Source organism: Leptodactylus fuscus, chromosome 8, assembly GCF_031893055.1.
Source record: "Leptodactylus fuscus isolate aLepFus1 chromosome 8, aLepFus1.hap2, whole genome shotgun sequence".
Taxonomy (NCBI): domain Eukaryota; kingdom Metazoa; phylum Chordata; class Amphibia; order Anura; family Leptodactylidae; genus Leptodactylus; species Leptodactylus fuscus.
This window is the reverse complement of record NC_134272.1, coordinates 882,123-903,591: the sequence shown is the minus strand read 5'-3', so window position 1 is coordinate 903,591 and position 21,469 is coordinate 882,123. Positions and strand designations below refer to the sequence as shown.

The following is a 21,469-nucleotide window of genomic DNA, read 5'->3' as shown; positions in this document are numbered from 1 at the left end:
GGCATCTGTAGTCAACAGAGTCCAGGCGGGCTGGACCGAGGACTTCCCATCTCGCAGATGGGTCCACCAGGGCAAGGTTTGCCGGGTGCTGATGGTTAACTGGATTGGCTTCTGTAAACCTGAAGGACTGTGATTCCAGACTCTCAAGATCTCGTTCTGTAGAGGGCGCATATGCCATAGGGCCCAAGGAACTGCATCTAGGGCAGCAGACATCAATCCGAGGACCTTCATCGCCGTCCTGATGGTGACCTTCCGTGTGGAAGACAAATGATGTGCCGCCCGAGCAATTTTCCTTTTGCGAGGAGAGGGTAGAGAGACCGTCATGTTGAGAGAGTCTAGAATAAGTCCCAGGAACTGAACTCGTGTTGATGGCACCATCACTGACTTCTGCCAGTTTACCAGCCACCCCAGCTTGTCTAGTAGAGCTACGACGGTCTGCACCTGCGTGGTAAGAACCTCCTTTGAATGAGCCTTCAGAAGCCAGTCGTCCAGGTACGGGACTATGAATATGCCTTGAAGGCGCAGGGCGGCAGCGACCGGAGCTATGACCTTTGTGAAGGTGTGGGGGGCGGAGGATATGCCGAACGGGAGGGCTGCGAACTGGAAGTGCGCCTCTTTCCCCTGTATAGGAAGAGGACCAGATTACAAAGAGGATCACCGCGCTCAGTTGATGGATAGTAAGAAGACTTTTATTCCAGTAAAAGAAACACAACGCGTTTCGGGCATCGGTGCCCTTTCTCAAGTGTATGTACCGGCTGTCGGCCACTGGCGTGAGGTGCAGACACTCTCTCTGCACCTCACGCCAGTGGCCGACAGCCGGTACATACACTTGAGAAAGGGCACCGATGCCCGAAACGCGTTGTGTTTCTTTTACTGGAATAAAAGTCTTCTTACTATCCATCAACTGAGCGCGGTGATCCTCTTTGTAATCTGGTCCTCTTCCTATACTCGACTGACACCAAAGGTGGCACAGGATCCTGCAGTCTCACCATCAAGGGCAGAACCCCCCTCTCTAAGTGGTTCAAAAACCCAAACAAATGGTTGTATACACAACCATCTGAGGTAAGAGGCCATCCTACCTTACTATTAATATCTCAAATTCTCGCACAGTGCTTCACCATATGCAGCTCGGTGCTGTTTTTTGTTTTTGTTTTATCTTTCCCCTGTATGTCTACGGCAATCCTTAGGAACTTTCGGTGTGCCAGAAAGATGGGTACGTGGAGGTAGGCGTCCTTCAGGTCTAGAGTGACGAAGTGATCTCCAGGGTGCATGAAAGGTAGTACTGACCTTATGGTTTCCATGCGAAACCGCAGCCTGCGGATGAAGTGATTCAGATACCTGAGATCGATGATCATACGCCACTCGCCTGATGGCTTGGGGACCAGGAAGACTGGAGAGTAGACGCCTGTGCCTTGTTCTGCACGAGGAACCATCTCTAGCGCGGCCTTGTCCACGTACTCCTGAATCAATCTCTCCAGATGAAGTTGTTTGGGGCCCTGAAGAGGGCGGGTTCTTACCATCTTCTCTGGCGGCTGGGAAACAAAATTAATTTTATAACCTTCCTGGATCATCTGGATGACCCAGGGGTCCCGAATATTCTGCCGCCAGACCTCCACATAGTGGGAAAGACGACCGCCCACCCCAGGGGAGGGGGGGGGAGTAGGAAGGGGGGGGTGTACTGAGAGGGAATTAGAAGGGGGCATTCTTACGGCCACGAGATGAGCCCCGACCTCTTCCTTTCCCGGATCGCCACTGGCCTCTGGTGCCTCTTCGAGTGCCTCTTCCTCGAAAGGAGGTACTCCGACCTTCAAGGGGCTGTGGCAGGTTCTTGCTCTTAGAGTCGGCCCAGCCTTCCATGATGTGGTCGAGCTCCCTTCCGAACAGCCGTCCGGGCTCAAAGGGGAGACCACAGAGGCTATTTTTGGAAGTAAGGTCAGCCTTCCAGGGCTTCAGCCATAGGGGTCGGCGAGCCACAGTAGCCAGTGCCATGGATCTAGCCGCCAGACGGGTCTGAAAATGGGTAGCTTCTGTCAGGTGATCCACCAACAGCGTGATGTCGGACACTGCCGCGAGGAGATCATCACGATCCACGCCGGAATCGATGTCCTTGGCCAGGGATGACAGTTCTGCGCGTAAGCCAGTTGCTACCTCATTCGCGACCATACCCAAAGAGGCCTGGGCAGAGGCGGACGAATATACACGCCTCAAAGATCCTTCGACTCGGCGATCCATGGGGTCCCTGAGGCCCGAGCCGTCCTCTGATGGAAGGATGGAGCGCCTTGATAACTTGGCCACGGCGACGTCCACCTTTGGCGGGGGACTCCACGCCTTTAGTTGACTCTCAGAGACGGGAAAAAGTGCCTTGAAGCGTGTGGATGGCGCAAAGGATCTCTCCAGGTGCCTCCAGTCGCCCTCCATCAGGCAGAGCATCTCCGAAGAGGGCCTGAAGGTACGAGACCTACGGCTAGAGCCTTCCCCGCCTTCCCGGTCTCTGATTCTTAGGGTCTTGAATACTCTGGACATTTTGTCCAGGGGAAAAATCTCCTTCTCCTCCTCCGTACTAGAAGACGACTCCACATTCCTGAGGCGCAGCTTTTCCAGAGGCGGCAGGGACAATTCGCAATCCAGCCGTGGCCTCTTGGCCAGGGAGACGGCTTCCATTCTTTTCATGGAGTCCTGGACGTACCCCTTCACCCAGGACACCATCTCTCGCATGGGAGTTGTTTCAACAGAGGGGGCCCTGCACCCCTGACAGAAGCGATATTGGGAGTCATCAGGCAGCGGCACTCTACACGAAGCGCACGCCAGATGCTTCCTTTTGGAAGTAGCCTTCCTTCTAGGCGGAACAGTGGAGGAAGAAGAAGACATTCTGAGGAGGAAGAAAAAGGATACACTAACTACTTACTGCACTCAGAGATGCAACTCTCCAACCTCCCTCCCCCCCCCCCCCCCCGGCCATGTCCACCAAACCTTAGTCAATGAAGACAGTTCTCCAGCACAGAAATTGACCAGGGAGCTTCACCAACTGATGTGCTTGCAACCGGAGCGACAAGCACTAACTGAAGCTCTAAGGGGACTTATCAATAGGCCAGGGGGCGGGGTTTTGCCCGGAGCCCCGCCCAAGGGGTAGGGGCTACAACGGAGCCAGAATCTCATGAAAAAAAGGGGAGGGGAGAAGACAGGGGGAGGGGGATCTGACCCAGGTATGGTCCCCAGGACCGGGGGACCCCCCTCCCGAACTACCGTGCAATGCTCGTGTCTAGGGGTTGTTCTCTTCCCGTCCGCCGCGAGACCCACGCACTGCACATGTGCGGCGGACCCTGTTAGACGGCGGACCGGAGGAACCTGAGAAAGGTTCCTAGGTCTAGCATTCCTAGGGGAAAGCTCCGACCCGGCGCCCCAGCCGGACAGGAGCGTGCACGAGCCGGCAGGGTCCCCGCCGGGAGAAGGGGACCTCTGCTGAAAAAAGAGGATGTCCAGAAAAAGATCTTCTGCTGTCAGGTACCGGTGGGGGAGAGTAGTGGACCCCTATAGGAGGTCAGAACATCTGCTCCCCCCATGACCACCTGTCCTGTCCCACAGGACAGAAAAAAACACAAGGGAGGAGCAGGTCTTCCGGCCTCTTATAGAGGTCAAAAGCTGTTAGGTAATTAAAAATTCCACCTGTCCTAACAGCTCATAGGGGCAGGAATACCCCAGTTGTGCTGCTGTTGGGCGTAGGGGGAAAGAGGAAAATTTACTCACCGAAATTTTCATTTCCCGTAGTCCGTAGGCAGCACAAGCGACCCTCCCTATTGAATGTCTATTGCTTCAAAAAAACACAATTGGGCCAGCCGACTTCCTTACCTTTATAGGAGGGGTCCTTGTTAATTGTTTAATTATTCACGATTGCTAACTAACCTGTCTCTCTGGTTGTACCTAGGGGATGAAATCCCTTGTGTAATTGTGCTGCCTACGGACTACGGGAAATGAAAATTTCGGTGAGTAAATTTTCCTCTATTGTACCAAAGGAAGGAGAATAAACCCCTCAATGGGCCAGTAAATATACACTTCAATGGCCCATACCCCAAGGATATCTCCTAACCACTGGTGGTCCGGCCAGCTGGACTGTCATAAAACATGAACAGATAAGCGACAGCAAATCAAAAGACCCCCAGCCCCTCACATACCCAGCGCAAAGGTTATGGAGTTCAATCTAACTGTGGTTAAAACGATAGCTAAGTATATATATATATATATATATATATATATATATATATATATATATATAGATACTAGCAGTTACCCGCGATTTCGTATGCAGGTTGGCGGTGTCGTTGAACCGCTTATATGTGTTGTCCCCCCATCTCTGCCCCCAGTTTGCTGTCCCCCCATTTCTGCCCCCAGTTTCATGTCCCCCCATCTCTGCCCCCAGTTTCTTGTCCCTCCATCTGTGCCCCCAGTTTCATGTCCCCCCCATCTCTGCCCCCAGCTTCATGTCCCCCCTCCTCCATCGGCCCCAGTGTAGTAGCACTCACCTTGGCCACGCTCCCCCGCCGCTGCTCTCTCTGTGCATATAGTTCTCGGGCTGCTGCCTGTGTGTGTCCTATATGTGGCAGAGCAAGGCCCCTTCAGGTTGCTATGACACCGGGCCGCGCTCTGCTGCATGTGCGCCACACACAGGCAGCAGCCCGAGAACTATGTGCACTGAGCGAGCAGAGAGAGCAGCGGCGGGGGAGCGTGGCCAAGGTGAGTGCTACTACACTGGAGCCGATGTAGGAAGGGGACATGAAGCTGGGGACTGTGGTTGATCCCAGGGGACACCCCCCTCCCCCCACTGCACTGACCTGTATGTGGAGTGTCGGGTGCAGCAGCCTCCTCCGTCGGCAATGTGTGCAGGTGGCCTAGTATAGTTGCGGCTCCGGGACAATGTGGGCTGCCGCCATCTTGTTCACTGTGTCCCTGCTCAATCGGCTTGCCCACAATCAGCCCCAAACCTACGGTGCCACAGCCCTGGCTCTATAGCCCGCCCACAGCCTGCCATGCACCAATAGGAGGTGCATAGACAGACCAGCGCTGGCAGAATGCCAGCTTCTACAGCTGAGCCCGGAGGGGTCTTTGGAGGGTCAGGGTGGCGATTTGGGGTGAGTGACCCACATTTTAAATAGCCTACTACCTTTTCCTGGGCAATTTGTAGGTGTGTGTGAAATTTCCCCAAAATCCATTTGGCTGTGATTGAGGAACAAACATCCAAACACACAAACCCACAAACATCCAAACACACAAACCTTTATAATATTAATAGGATATACACACAGTATATATTTATATACACACAGTATATATACACAAGTACACACCTACCCACCCACATAAAGCAACAACATAAATGTGTATATACTTGAATACTTGCATAGTATAAGCCATATTACACTGTAGTGACACCAATCCCTCTTACAATGTGATATGACAGAGATATCAGACGTCAGTCACCAGAGACACAAGGACCAGATTAATACGGAGCTCAAAGGGAGTCTCCCCTCCCCCCATCATGTTCCCTTAGCTCCTGCACATTACACGGATATACATCACTGGGGGGGGGCCTTCAACCCTGGGTGCACCCAAGATGCTTAGAGGATTCCCTGATCCAGCAGAATGCAGTCTGAGCCCAAAGATGTTTCCTATCACATTTGGAGGGGAGCAGGAGCTCCGCCAGCAGAAACGCAGACCTTCAACCCTCTCACAGCTAACATATGCCTGGGTGGAGATGTAAAACTCAGGTCAGAGAAGATACAGCACCTGCTGTTCGGCCACCACCTGGGCCACAGACACAACAGTCTGGAGTCTATGACAACCTGGGCAGAATGGAAGAGGAAGAGCCACAACATCGCTGTATTCAAAGAAGAGAAATCCTGCACAATGAAAGACACAATTAATAGAAAAAGTAGAAAAGTTTAGAAAATAGTTCAAATCACAGTCTGGGGAACCGGGTCCACCTGCTTGTGGCCCAGAAGTAGAATCCGCAGTCTCTGGACACCTCCATATTCTATTGGTTCTCTTCCAGTTTGAAGCTCTTATCTATATCAACACCCGTGTCTTTATACCACTTTGAGGGCTTTATAGCTGTGTCTGGACAAAAGGAATCTACATCAAGGACCCCCAGGAAATCACTCCTCATCCAAAGGACCCCCAGGAAATCACTCCTCGTCCAAAGGACCCCCAGGAAATCGCTCCTCGTCCAAAGGAGCCCCAGGAAATCGCTCCTCGTCCAAAGGACCCCCAGGAAATCACACCTCATCCAAAGGACCCCCAGGAAATCGCTCCTCGTCCAAAGGACCCCCAGGAAATCACTCCTCGTCCAAAGGACCCCCAGGAAATCACACCTCATCCAAAGGACCCCCAGGAAATCGCTCCTCGTCCAAAGGACCCCCAGGAAATCGCTCCTCGTCCAAAGGACCCCCAGGAAATCACTCCTCGTCCAAAGGACCCCCAGGAAATCACACCTCAACCAAAGGACCCCCAGGAAATCACTCCTCGTCCAAAGGACCCCCAGGAAATCACTCCTCGTCCAAAGGACCCCCAGGAAATCACTCCTCGTCCAAAGGACCCCCAGGAAATAACTCCTCGTCCAAAGGACCCCCAGGAAATCACACCTCGTCCAAAGGACCCCCAGGAAATCACACCTCGTCCAAAGGACCCCCAGGAAATAACTCCTCGTCCAAAGGACCCCCAGGAAATCACTCCTCCTCCAAAGGACCCCTAGGAAATCACTCCTCATCCAAAGGACCCCCAGGAAATCACTCCTCATCCAAAGGACCCCCAGGAAATCACTCCTCGTCCAAAGGACCCCCAGGAAATAACTCCTCGTCCAAAGGATTCGGCATGTGGGACTGTGTGCAGACGTGTATATCTAATCCTCTGGCATGTGATACTATGTGTTGATCTGTGTATCTAATCCTCTGATGCGTGTATCTCAGTTTGGATATCAGTGTTGGATTGTACATGTGGAGTGACCGAGTGTATTGTAGTTGGAATATGAGTGAAAGACTTGCATGTTTGTATTGGCTAATGGGGAGGGGGGGGCATTGTCTTGGGAAAGCTGTATCTCCAGAACGGTATGTCCAAGATCGGTCCAGTCGTTTGGTCACACATAGAGGACAGACAGAAACTCATATATAGACATGTATGTGCCCCCTCCACATTCCACCTTCAGGAGGTTTTCTTACCCCCCTCCCCCATTATTCCCATACACATTACTATGGAGTTACTCATCCCCTTTTCTTCCACTCTTCTTTCTACAAGATTTTGGAGGTGTCTAGAAGATTTTGCCCCCTTATCAGATTATTTGTAAGGTCATATCCTGATGTTGGACATTGAGAGGATCCAGCTCAACATCTCCTATAATGGGGACTTGGATGGGTAGAGATTGGGACACTATGCAGAAGCTCACCAATCCACCCAAACCGTGTCTGTATGGACCTTATGCGCTGCGGCGCAGTTACGCCGGAACAGTAAATAAACTTTTGTGCTTTAACCCCCTCCATCTGACACTATATATTGTACATTACACCCCTCCATCTGACACTATATATTGTACATTACACCCCTCCATCTCACGCTATACATTATACATTACACCCCTCCATCTGACACTATACATTGTACATTACACCCTCCATCTGACACTATATATTGTACATTACACCCCTCCATCTGACGCTATATATTGTACATTACACCCCTCCATCTGACGCTATATATTGTACATTACACCCCTCCATCTGACGCTATATATTGTACATTACACCCTCCATCTGACGCTATATATTGTACATTACACCCCTCCATCTGACACTATACATTGTACATTACACCCCTCCATCTGACACTATATATTGTACATTACACCCCTCCATCTGACACTATATATTGTACATTACACCCTCCATCTGACACTATATATTGTACATTACACCCCTCCATCTGACACTATACATTGTACATTACACCCCTCCATCTGACGCTATACATTGTACATTACACCCCTCCATCTGACGCTATATATTGTACATTACACCCCTCCATCTGACGCTATATATTGTACATTACACCCCTCCATCTGACGCTATATATTGTACATTACACCCCTCCATCTGACGCTATATATTGTACATTACACCCCTCCATCTGACGCTATATATTGTACATTACACCCCTCCATCTGACGCTATATATTGTACATTACACCCTCCCATCTGACACTATATATTGTACATTACACCCCTCCATCTGACATTATACATTGTACATTACACCCCTCCATCTGACGCTATATATTGTACATTACACCCCTCCATCTGACGCTATACATTGTACATTACACCCCTCCATCTGACGCTATACATTGTACATTACACCCCTCCATCTGACGCTATACATTGTACATTACACCCCTCCATCTGACGCTATATATTGTACATTACACCCCTCCATCTGACGCTATATATTGTACATTACACCCCTCCATCTGACGCTATATATTGTACATTACACCCCTCCATCTGACGCTATATATTGTACATTACACCCCTCCATCTGACGCTATATATTGTACATTACACCCTCCCATCTGACACTATATATTGTACATTACACCCCTCCATCTGACATTATACATTGTACATTACACCCCTCCATCTGACGCTATATATTGTACATTACACCCTCCATCTGACACTATATATTGTACATTACACCCTCCATCTGACACTATATATTGTACATTACACCCCTCCATCTGACGCTATATATTGTACATTACACCCCTCCATCTGACACTATATATTGTACATTACACCCTCCATCTGACACTATATATTGTACATTACACCCCTCCATCTGACGCTATATATTGTACATTACACCCTCCATCTGACACTATATATTGTACATTTCACCCTCCATCTGACACTATATATATATATATACATTACACCCTCCATCTGACAGTATACATTGTACATTACACCCCTCCATCTGACGCTATACATTGTACATTACACCCCTCCATCTGACGCTATATATTATACATTACACCCCTCCATCTGACACTATATATTGTACATTACACCCCTCCTTCTGACACTATATATATATATATACATTACACCCTCCATCTGACACTATATATTGTACATTACACCCCTCCATCTGACGCTATACATTGTACATTACACCCCTCCATCTGACGCTATATATTATACATTACACCCCTCCATCTGACGCTATATATTGTACATTACACCCCTCCATCTGACACTATATATTGTACATTACACCCCTCCATCTGACACTATATATTGTACATTACACCCTCCATCTGACACTATATATTGTACATTACACCCTCCATCTGACGCTATATATTGTACATTACACCCCTCCATCTGACGCTATACATTGTACATTACACCCCTCCATCTGACGCTATATATTATACATTACACCCCTCCATCTGACGCTATATATTGTACATTACACCCTCCATCTGACGCTATATATTGTACATTACACCCTCCATCTGACGCTATATATTGTACATTACACCCTCCATCTGACGCTATACATTGTACATTACACCCCTCCATCTGACGCTATACATTGTACATTACACCCTCCATCTGACACTATACATTGTACATTACACCCCTCCATCTCACGCTATACATTGTACATTACACCCTCCATCTGACGCTATACATTGTACATTACACCCTCCATCTGACGCTATATATTGTACATTACACCCTCCATCTGACGCTATATATTGTACATTACACCCCTCCATCTGACGCTATATATTGTACATTACACCCCTCCATCTCACGCTATACATTGTACATTACACCCTCCATCTGACGCTATATATTGTACATTACACCCTCCATCTGACGCTATACATTGTACATTACACCCCTCCATCTGACGCTATATATTGTACATTACACCCTCCATCTGACGCTATACATTGTACATTACACCCCTCCATCTGACGCTATACATTGTACATTACACCCCTCCATCTCACGCTATACATTGTACATTACACCCTCCATCTGACGCTATACATTGTACATTACACCCCTCCATCTGACGCTATACATTGTACATTACACCCCTCCATCTGACACTATATATTGTACATTACACCCTCCATCTGACACTATATATTGTACATTACACCCCTCCATCTGACACTATATATTGTACATTACACCCTCCATCTGACACTATATATTGTACATTACACCCCTCCATCTGACACTATATATTGTACATTACACCCTCCATCTGACACTATATATTGTACATTACACCCCTCCATCTGACACTATATATTGTACATTACACCCTCCATCTGACACTATATATTGTATATTACACCCCTCCATCTGACACTATATATTGTACATTACACCCTCCATCTGACACTATATATTGTACATTACACCCTCCATCTGACACTATATATTGTACATTACACCCCTCCATCTGACACTATATATTGTACATTACACCCCTCCATCTGACACTATATATTGTACATTACACCCTCCATCTGACACTATACATTGTACATTACACCCCTCCATCTGACACTATATATTGTACATTACACCCCTCCATCTGACACTATATATTGTACATTACACCCCTCCATCTGACACTATATATTGTACATTACACCCTCCATCTGACACTATATATTGTACATTACACCCTCCATCTGACACTATATATTGTACATTACACCCCTCCATCTGACACTATATATTGTACATTACACCCCTCCATCTGACACTATATATTGTACATTACACCCTCCATCTGACACTATACATTGTACATTACACCCCTCCATCTGACACTATACATTGTACATTACACCCTCCATCTGACACTATATATTGTACATTACACCCTCCATCTGACACTATATATTGTACATTACACCCCTCCATCTGACACTATATATTGTACATTACACCCCTCCATCTGACACGATGTGTAATATCTGTAAGATATAAATAAAAATCATCAGTTTTGCAACAACTGGGCCGTTCACACTGGGTGTCATGTCCGTGTGAATAATAATAACTATCCGTGGAGGAGTCTTTTATTCATTGCAATTACTGTATATCCACAATAATGACATCTTGTCACACAAAAAATTTGGAAGGGGCTGTATATACCGGTGTATGGCGGCTGCATGTACAGCTATACTAATAAGGGGCTGTATATACCGGTGTATGGCGGCTGCATGTACAGCTATACTAATAAGGGGCTGTATATACCGGTGTATGGCGGCTGCACGTACAGCTATACTAATAAGGGGCTGTATATACCGGTGTATGGCGGCTGCACGTACAGCTATACTAATAAGGGGCTGTATATACCGGTGTATGGCGGCTGCACGTACAGCTATACTAATAAGGGGCTGTATATACCGGTGTATGGCGGCTGCACGTACAGCTATACTAATAAGGGGCTGTATATACCGGTGTATGGCGGCTGCACGTACAGCTATACTAATAAGGGGCTGTATATACCGGTGTATGGCGGCTGCACGTACAGCTATACTAATAAGGGGCTGTATATACCGGTGTATGGCGGCTGCACGTACAGCTATACTAATAAGGGGCTGTATATACCGGTGTATGGCGGCTGCACGTACAGCTATACTAATAAGGGGCTGTATATACCGGTGTATGGCGGCTGCACGTACAGCTATACTAATAAGGGGCTGTATATACCGGTGTATGGCGGCTGCACGTACAGCTATACTAATAAGGGGCTGTATATACCGGTGTATGGCGGCTGCACGTACAGCTATACTAATAAGGGGCTGTATATACCGGTGTATGGCGGCTGCACGTACAGCTATACTAATAACATTGTCCTATCTGGTTGTCACGTGGCAGTAACATAACAGGACTCACAGCCATAATATGAAATAGATTTCCGGGGTTCGAACCTTCCATCACAGCCATCGGAACTTTTCTCCTAGTTTGTGGTGAGTGGACACCCCTATAATACCCGTAGTTTCCGCCACCATGTGAGCACACATGTAATGCCTCATCAGACATCATCGCTTCCTTGGAATTTCTTTTAAGATCAGAACGTTATAACTCGCCCTCAAAGTCCTCGTCGTCCCCTATTGTCAGTAAAAGGGCTTTCGGCTGGTTCTGAAATAACGCCGCGCGATTCTGTCTCTCGCCCTTTTTCACCCAGTGCCCATAGATCCGGAAGGCACAGGCATCAATAAGTCTTCGAATGCCCTTCACCCCATATGGTTCTCTTATGAGAAGTTCTCGGGTAACGGGCCGAGCTCGTCGCCATCGCACCAGAATACGGACACAAGCCAAAGCTGTCCAGGCTGCAACCTGTGGAAGAAGAAGAAGATAGCAGAGACCCATCAGGACATGAATGTGGAGAGTAACGTCAGGCCACGCCACATACGAAGCTTCTACCAACATGACAGTACTGGAGGATCCAGGAAGCAAACTGACCCGAAAGCGGTGATATGGAGTGACAGCGCAGCCGCGGTCTCGCTGGTGACTCTGAAAAAATGGGTGCTGAAGAGCCTGGTCTGCTGTAAGACGCTTATCAGGCGATACCTCAAGAAGACGGGAAATCTAAGAGGAAGATGGAAGAAGAGCTGGATCACAGATAGACATGTTTAGCGTCTGTCCAGCTGACGACCCTCAGGCTGCCGAGACCTTACCAGATCTTTCACCGTTGCAGAGCGGTCATCCCACTCTGGGGAGCCAAACTGATATCGTCCATCCATAATCATGCGGAGCATTAACATCTGTCTACGATGCCAGAACGGGGGCGAGCCGGCCAGAAGTGTAAACATGATGACCCCACATGCCCACCTACAAAACAAGCAATGATACAGCCAATAGTTCGAGACCTGTTCTAGATATGCTTCTGACTGTTCCACCATGAAGAACGCGTCTCAGATACTCACAGATCCACCTCCTTTCCATATCCAGGATGTGTTTCATCCATTGAACACTTGAGGATTTCTGGAGCTAAATATCCGGGTGTCCCACAGAGCTCTGCCGGCCACATGGAAGAAAGAGCAGGTCAGAAAAGTCTACAGAACAGGACAAGCTACAGACACAGTCATGGCCAGTGGACTTTAGTAAGAACGTACTGGTGGCCCCACCACCAGCGTCCCTGTGTCCGTACTATGTGAGAGTCTGCTTCTAGAAAAGATAATGGAGGTACCTCGCAGCTTCTCCGGAGCTCTCAAGACACAACTGAAACCAAAGTCAGAAAGCTTGATGTTCAGAGAGTCGTCCATCAGGATATTCTCTGGTTTCAGATCACGGTGGACAATATTATTGGCATGAAGATATGAGACGGCCTCCAACAGCGAGCGCATGATACACCTGCAATACAAGGACGACGGGCGGTGAGAAGAGACTCGCTGCATAAAGCTGAAGATCACACCAAGTCACCTTCAAGTCAAGACAGAAATGGCTCCGGATTGGAGCTCAAGTGTTGACCAATTACCACCATCTACATTTTACCAACCCCTCATCATCACATGCCCCCCGCTATGGAAGAAACCCTCCAAACTGAGGAGCTTGGCCACAGCGCACACTGACATAACCCTGGAAAGCCACACAAACCAAGGAACCCACCGAGTCTCCTTCTCACTCAAGGTCACCTTTTCCGTTAAGTAGTCAAACAGCTCCCCCCTCTTCATCCTGGCCAGGAAATAAAGTACAAGTGAGCGTGACAAAGACCTGGAGCAGGACTCTCTGCAGCCCGGCCCGGGGATCGGGTACTTACAGGTCAAACACCAGGAATATGAATGTGGAAGATTCAAAGGAATCAATCAGGGTTACTGCAAGGCAAAAGAGAAGATGTCATAAAGCGAGATCCAGCCAGCAGTGATGGTGAGAGGAGGTGTACGAAGGGAAGAGAGTACTATAGGAGGGTGATGATGGTGAGAGGAGGTGTACGAAGGGAAGAGAGTACTATAGGAGGGTGATGATGGTGAGAGGAAGTGTACACAGGGAAGAGAGTACTATAGGAGGGTGATGATGGTAAGAGGAGGTGTACGCAGGGAAGAGAGTACTATAGGAGGGTGATGATAGTGAGAGGAGGTGTACGCAGGGAAGAGAGTACTATAGGAGGGTGATGATGGTGAGAGGAGGTGTACGCAGGGAAGAGAGTACTATAGGAGGGTGATGATGGTGAAAGGAGGTGTACGCAGGGAAGAGAGTACTATAGGAGGGTGATGATAGTGAGAGGAGGTGTACGCAGGGAAGAGAGTACTATAGGAGGGTGATGATGGTGAGAGGAGGTGTACGCAGGGAAGAGAGTACTATAGGAGGGTGATGATGGTAAGAGGAGGTGTACGCAGGGAAGAGAGTACTATAGGAGGGTGATGATGTAAGAGGAGGTGTACGCAGGGAAGAGAGTACTATAGGAGGGTGATGATGGTGAGAGGAGGTGTACGCAGGGAAGAGTACTATAGGAGGGTGATGATGGTGAGAGGAGGTGTACACAGGAGAAGAGAGTACTATAGGAGGGTGATGATGGTGAGAGGGGGTGTACGCAGGGAAGAGAGTACTATAGGAGGGTGATGATGGTAAGAGGAGGTGTACGAAGGGAAGAGAGTACTATAGGAGGGTGATGATGGTAAGAGGAGGTGTGCGCAGGGAAGAGAGTACTATAGGAGGGTGATGATGGTAAGAGGAGGTGTACGCAGGGAAGAGAGTACTATAGGAGGGTGATGATGGTGAGAGGAGGTGTACGAAGGGAAGAGAGTACTATAGGAGGGTGATGATGGTAAGAGGAGGTGTACACAGGAGAAGAGAGTACTATAGGAGGGTGATGATGTAAGAGGAGGTGTGCGCAGGGAAGAGAGTACTATAGGAGGGTGATGATGGTGAGAGGAGGTGTGCGCAGGGAAGAGAGTACTATAGGAGGGTGATGATGGTGAGAGGAGGTGTACACAGGGAAGAGAGTACTATAGGAGGGTGATGATGGTAAGAGGAGGTGTGCGCAGGGAAGAGAGTACTATAAGAGGGTGATGATGGTGAGAGGAGGTGTACGCAGGGAAGAGAGTACTATAGGAGGGTGATGATGGTGAAAGGAGGTGTACGCAGGGAAGAGAGTACTATAGGAGGGTGATGATGGTGAAAGGAGGTGTACGCAGGGAAGAGAGTACTATAGGAGGGTGATGATAGTGAGAGGAGGTGTACGCAGGGAAGAGAGTACTATAGGAGGGTGATGATGGTGAGAGGAGGTGTACGCAGGGAAGAGAGTACTATAGGAGGGTGATGATGTAAGAGGAGGTGTACGCAGGGAAGAGAGTACTATAGGAGGGTGATGATGGTGAGAGGAGGTGTACGCAGGGAAGAGAGTACTATAGGAGGGTGATGATGGTAAGAGGAGGTGTACGCAGGGAAGAGAGTACTATAGGAGGGTGATGATGGTGAAAGGAGGTGTACGAAGGGAAGAGAGTACTATAGGAGGGTGATGATGTAAGAGGAGGTGTACACAGGAGAAGAGAGTACTATAGGAGGGTGATGATGGTAAGAGGAGGTGTACACAGGGAAGAGAGTACTATAGGAGGGTGATGATGGTGAGAGGAGGTGTACGCAGGAGAAGAGAGTACTATAGGAGGGTGATGATGTAAGAGGAGGTGTACGCAGGGAAGAGAGTACTATAGGAGGGTGATGATGGTGAGAGGAGGTGTACACAGGGAAGAGAGTACTATAGGAGGGTGATGATGGTAAGAGGAGGTGTGCGCAGGAGAAGAGAGTACTATAGGAGGGTGATGATGTAAGAGGAGGTGTACGCAGGGAAGAGAGTACTATAGGAGGGTGATGATGGTGAGAGGAGGTGTACGCAGGGAAGAGAGTACTATAGGAGGGTGACAACGGTGGAAGAGTCATGAGTAGGTATATTCAGGAGAGAATCATTATAGGAGGGTGCAGACGGAGAGTCATGAGGAGGTCTATACAGGATCATAGGAGGAAGAGAACAGAAGAAGTGTCTGAAGGAGGTGAAGAGATTATTGATGGGGTGAGCACGTACTGATAAAGGGATGTTGGGACACTTGGTGCAGGATCTCCATCTCCTTGGCAGTTGACAGTCGGACCTCTTGCAGCTGTTCCGGACTCATCCTTTCCGGTGTTACCTCTATAATCTTGGCAGCATACTGTCGCCCCGTCTCTCTATGGATGCACCGTCGTACCGTGCTGGAGACCCCCCTGAGAGCAGCAGAAGACATTGTTTACCAGTTACTTTCCCAGTGGTTTATCGTCTACATATAACGTTGTGTCTGTGTAATGATCTGAGGGTTCGATGTCCCGTTTATGATTCTGTGCAATAATCAGAACAATGGAAGTGAGAAGAATCGCAGCAGCGCCATTTCCTTGCGGGTTTTGTCGTTGCGGCTTCCACTCTGCATTACAAACGCTACGTGAGCTTTATTCTCCGTTCCGGTGCCGTCACACCAGTTTCATATTCTTTTTTCATAACGTTATGAAAATTCTACGTTTTGAAGAAAAAAAAAATTCTTTGAACCCCTCCCCCCATATTCTGACCCCTGTAACTTTCTTATATTTCCGTGTGCTGTGTGAGGCGTCTTTCTGGGGGGTTTGCGGGACGATATGTCGTTATTATTGATACCATCTTGGGAATGTCGGAGGCTGTCGTCGCTTTATATTCCATTTATTTAGGCATAAAAATCAGTAAAAAAACCCACTTTTTTTTCTTTTTAAACAACAATATGTTTATTTATATAGCACCATTAGTCCCATGGTGCTCTGTACATTATTATATTAATCCCATGGTGCTCTGTACATTATTATATTAATCCCATGGTGCTCTGTACATTATTATATTAATCCCATGGTGCTCTGTACATTATTATATTAATCCCATGGTGCTCTGTACATTATTATATTAATCCCATGGTGCTCTGTACATTATTATATTAATCCCATGGTGCTCTGTACATTATTATATTAATCCCATGGTGCTCTGTACATTATTATATTAATCCCATGGTGCTCTGTACATTATTATATTACTCCCATGGTGCTCTGTACATTATTATATTAATCCCATGGTGCTCTGTACATTATTATATTAATCCCATGGTGCTCTGTACATTATTATATTAATCCCATGGTGCTCTGTACATTATTATATTAATCCCATGGTGCTCTGTACATTATTATATTAGTCCCATGGTGCTGTACATTATTATATTAATCCCATGGTGCTCTGTACATTATTATATTAATCCCATGGTGCTCTGTACATTATTATATTAATCCCATGGTGCTCTGTACATTATTATATTAATCCCATGCTGCTCTGTACATAATTATATTAATCCCATGGTGCTCTGTACATTATTATATTACTCCCATGGTGCTCTGTACATTATTATATTAATCCCATGGTGCTCTGTACATTATTATATTAATCCCATGGTGCTGTACATTATTATATTAATCCCATGGTGCTCTGTACATTATTATATTAATCCCATGGTGCTGTACATTATTATATTAATCCCATGGTGCTCTGTACATTATTATATTAATCCCATGGTGCTCTGTACATTATTATATTAATCCCATGGTGCTGTACATTATTATATTAATCCCATGGTGCTCTGTACATTATTATATTAATCCCATGGTGCTCTGTACATTATTATATTAATCCCATGCTGCTCTGTACATAATTATATTAATCCCATGGTGCTCTGTACATTATTATATTAATCCCATGGTGCTCTATACATTATTATATTAATCCCATGGTGCTCTGTACATAATTATATTAATCCCATGGTGCTCTGTACATTATTATATTAATCCCATGGTGCTCTATACATTATTATATTAATCCCATGGTGCTCTGTACATTATTATATTAATCCCATGGTGCTCTGTACATTATTATATTAATCCCATGGTGCTCTGTACATTATTATATTAATCCCATGGTGCTCTGTACATTATATTAATCCCATGGTGCTGTACATTATTATATTAATCCCATGGTGCTCTGTACATTATTATATTAATCCCATGGTGCTGTACATTATTATATTAATCCCATGGTGCTCTGTACATTATTATATTAATCCCATGGTGCTCTGTACATTATTATATTAATCCCATGGTGCTCTGTACATTATTATATTACTCCCATGGTGCTCTGTACATTATTATATTAATCCCATGGTGCTCTGTACATTATTATATTAATCCCATGGTGCTCTGTACATTATTATATTACTCCCATGGTGCTCTGTACATTATTATATTAATCCCATGGTGCTCTGTACATTATTATATTAATCCCATGGTGCTCTGTACATTATTATATTAATCCCATGGTGCTCTGTACATTATTATATTAATCCCATGGTTCTCTGTACATTATTATATTAATCCCATGGTTCTCTGTACATTATTATATTAATCCCATGGTGATGACGTGTAGGGATTTGGTTGATCTGTTCTAGTCTGGTGGCTCCTCCTGCACATTGGGGCTGTACACTCGGGTGGGGGGTCGGGCTTCGCCCTGTCAGTGATAGGTCTGGCGCTGATAGGGGGGTGTTTGTGGCGTTTCGATACTTTTCGTTACTGGCGCTCCCCTCGCACCAGTGGCCCCGGGGTGTTCTGGGGGCTGTGACACTGTATGGAGGAGAAAAAGACATGGCTGGAAATGGGCGGGGTCAGTGTGGGTGTGGTCAGGAGGTGGGACCTGACACCTCTAGAGTCTCCACCCCCTCAGCACAGGTTCCGCCCTCCTCAGATCATTCCCACTGGGCCTAAGAAACGATGTAATAGCAGGAACTAACACAAAGCGTCAGAGAGGCAGCGGGGCCCAGTGAGGGGGCCCTCCGTACAAGCTCCGCCTATGCGCTAGAGGTCACTCTCCTCAGCCACGCCCCTGCAGACAGGCTCCGCCCCTACCTGCCGATGATCTCCTTGGGGTCATATTTCTGGTAGAACTCTTTGGCCCCGGCCCAGTCCGGCAGTTCGTCACGTGAGTCTGCGTCACGAGTCATAGTACGGATTAACGGAGAAGAGATGTAGAGCGGAACCGGCAGAGGCCGATAGTCAGGCGTCCGCCATCACACAGCACGGCGAGCGGAAGTCAGCCTGCCGAAACCCCGCCCCTCTGCCGCTGCGAGCTGTTACCATGCAACGACTCCACCAATCAAATTACACACGGACAATCATGTGACCAACAACGGAAGTTACCACGTGATGAGACGTAAAGGATGTGCAGCCGAATTACCTCAGAGTGTCCAGGGCGGGAAACGGAGGAAGCGACGGGAATAGCGAGGTGGAGGCGGGGCCGAGGGCGGAGAAAAGACCGGTATGTAATGGGGGGGCCCCAATCAGTGTAACCAGGGGCCCCATCCAGTATAGTAACCCCAGCTGATATATAATGGGGGGGCCCCAATCAGTGTATCCAGGGGCCCCATCCAGTATAGTAACCCCAGCTGATATATAATGGGGGGCCCCAATCAGTGTAACCAGGGGCCCCATCCAGTATAGTAACCCCAGCTGATATATAATGGGGGGGCCCCAATCAGTGTATCCAGGGGCCCCATCCAGTATAGTAACCCCAGCTGGTATATAATGGGGGGCCCCAATCAGTGTAACCAGGGGCCCCATCCAGTATAGTAACCCCAGCTGGTATATAATGGGGGCCCCGATCAGTGTAACCAGGGGCCCCATCCAGTATAGTAACCCCAGCTGATATATAATGGGGGGCCCCAATCAGTGTAACCAGGGGCCCCCATCCAGTATAGTAACCCCAGCTGATATAGAATGGGGGCCCCAATCAGTGTAACCAGGGGCCCCATCCAGTATAGTAACCCCAGCTGGTATATAATGGGGGCCCCGATCAGTGTAACCAGGGGCCCCATCCAGTATAGTAACCCCAGCTGGTATATAATGGGGGGCCCCAATCAGTGTAACCAGGGGCCCCATCCAGTATAGTAACCCCAGCTGGTATATAATGGGGGCCCCGATCAGTGTAACCAGGGGCCCCATCCAGTATAGTAACCCCAGCTGGTATATAATGGGGGGCCCCAATCAGTGTAACCAGGGGCCCCATCCAGTATAGTAACCCCAGCTGGTATATAATGGGGGGCCCCAATCAGTGTAACCAGGGGCCCCATCCAGTATAGTAACCCCAGCTGATATATAATGGGGGGGCCCCGATCAGTGTAACCAGGAGCCCCCATCCAGTATAGTAACCCCAGCTGGTATAGAATGGGGGGCCCCAATCAGTGTAACCAGGGGCCCGCATCCAGTATAGTAACCCCAGCTGATATAGAATGGGGGGCCCCAATCAGTGTAACCAGGGGCCCCATCCAGTATAGTAACCCCAGCTGGTATATAATGGGGGCCCCGATCAGTGTAACCAGGGGCCCCATCCAGTATAGTAACCCCAGCTGGTATATAATGGGGGCCCCGATCAGTGTAACCAGGGGCCCCATCCAGTATAGTAACCCCAGCTGGTATAGAATGGGGGCCCCAATCAGTGTAACCAGGGGCCCCATCCAGTATAGTAACCCCAGCTGATATATAATGGGGGGCCGCAATCAGTGTAACCAGGGGCCCCCATCCAGTATAGTAACCCCAGCTGGTATGTAATGGGGGGCCGCAATCAGTGTAACCAGGGGCCCCCATCCAGTATAGTAACCCCAGCTGGTATGTAATGGGGGGCCCCAATCAGTGTAACCAGGGGCCCCATCCAGTATAGTAACCCCAGCTGGTATATAATGGGGGGCCGCAATCAGTGTAACCAGGGGCCCCCATCCAGTATAGTAACCCCAGCTGGTATGTAATGGGGGGCCCCAATCAGTGTAACCAGGGGCCCCATCCAGTATAGTAACCCCAGCTGATAGATAATGGGGGGCCCCAATCAGTGTAACCAGGGGCCCCATCCAGTATAGTAACCCCAGCTGATATATAATGGGGGGGCCCCAATCAGTGTATCCAGGGGCCCCATCCAGTATAGTAACCCCAGCTGGTATATAATGGGGGGCCCCAATCAGTGTAACCAGGGGCCCCATCCAGTATAGTAACCCCAGCTGGTATATAATGGGGGCCCCGATCAGTGTAACCAGGGGCCCCATCCAGTATAGTAACCCCAGCTGATATATAATGGGGGGCCCCAATCAGTGTAACCAGGGGCCCCCATCCAGTATAGTAACCCCAGCTGATATAGAATGGGGGCCCCAATCAGTGTAACCAGGGGCCCCATCCAGTATAGTAACCCCAGCTGGTATATAATGGGGGCCCCGATCAGTGTAACCAGGGGCCCCATCCAGTATAGTAACCCCAGCTGGTATATAATGGGGGGCCCCAATCAGTGTAACCAGGGGCCCCATCCAGTATAGTAACCCCAG

General features: G+C 48.2%; 1 protein-coding gene across 1 annotated transcript; it reads right to left on the bottom strand.

The window, feature by feature from the left end:
* Positions 1–11,184: 11,184 nt before the first annotated feature.
* Positions 11,185–19,209, bottom strand: PHKG2 (phosphorylase kinase catalytic subunit gamma 2). The gene is made up of 9 exons (XM_075286028.1): positions 19,014–19,209; positions 16,105–16,280; positions 13,846–13,900; positions 13,695–13,760; positions 13,276–13,439; positions 13,013–13,103; positions 12,764–12,917; positions 12,549–12,674; positions 11,185–12,422 (listed from the first exon to the last, which is right to left on the bottom strand). Exons 1-9 carry the CDS (start codon positions 19,106–19,108, stop codon positions 12,162–12,164), a joined length of 1,188 nt encoding a protein of 395 aa, XP_075142129.1. The 5' UTR covers positions 19,109–19,209; the 3' UTR covers positions 11,185–12,161.
* Positions 19,210–21,469: the final 2,260 nt, after the last annotated feature.

Coding starts and splice junctions, on each gene's coding strand:
- PHKG2 (XM_075286028.1), bottom strand. CDS start 19,108: ATGACTCGTGACGCAGACTCACGTGACGAACTGCCGGACTGGGCCGGG. Junction 13,761..13,845: donor ATATTCCTGGTGTTTGACCT/GTAAGTACCCGA, acceptor TTTCCTGGCCAG/GATGAAGAGGGGGGAGCTGT. Junction 12,675..12,763: donor CTGCAACGGTGAAAGATCTG/GTAAGGTCTCGG, acceptor TCTTCCTCTTAG/ATTTCCCGTCTTCTTGAGGT.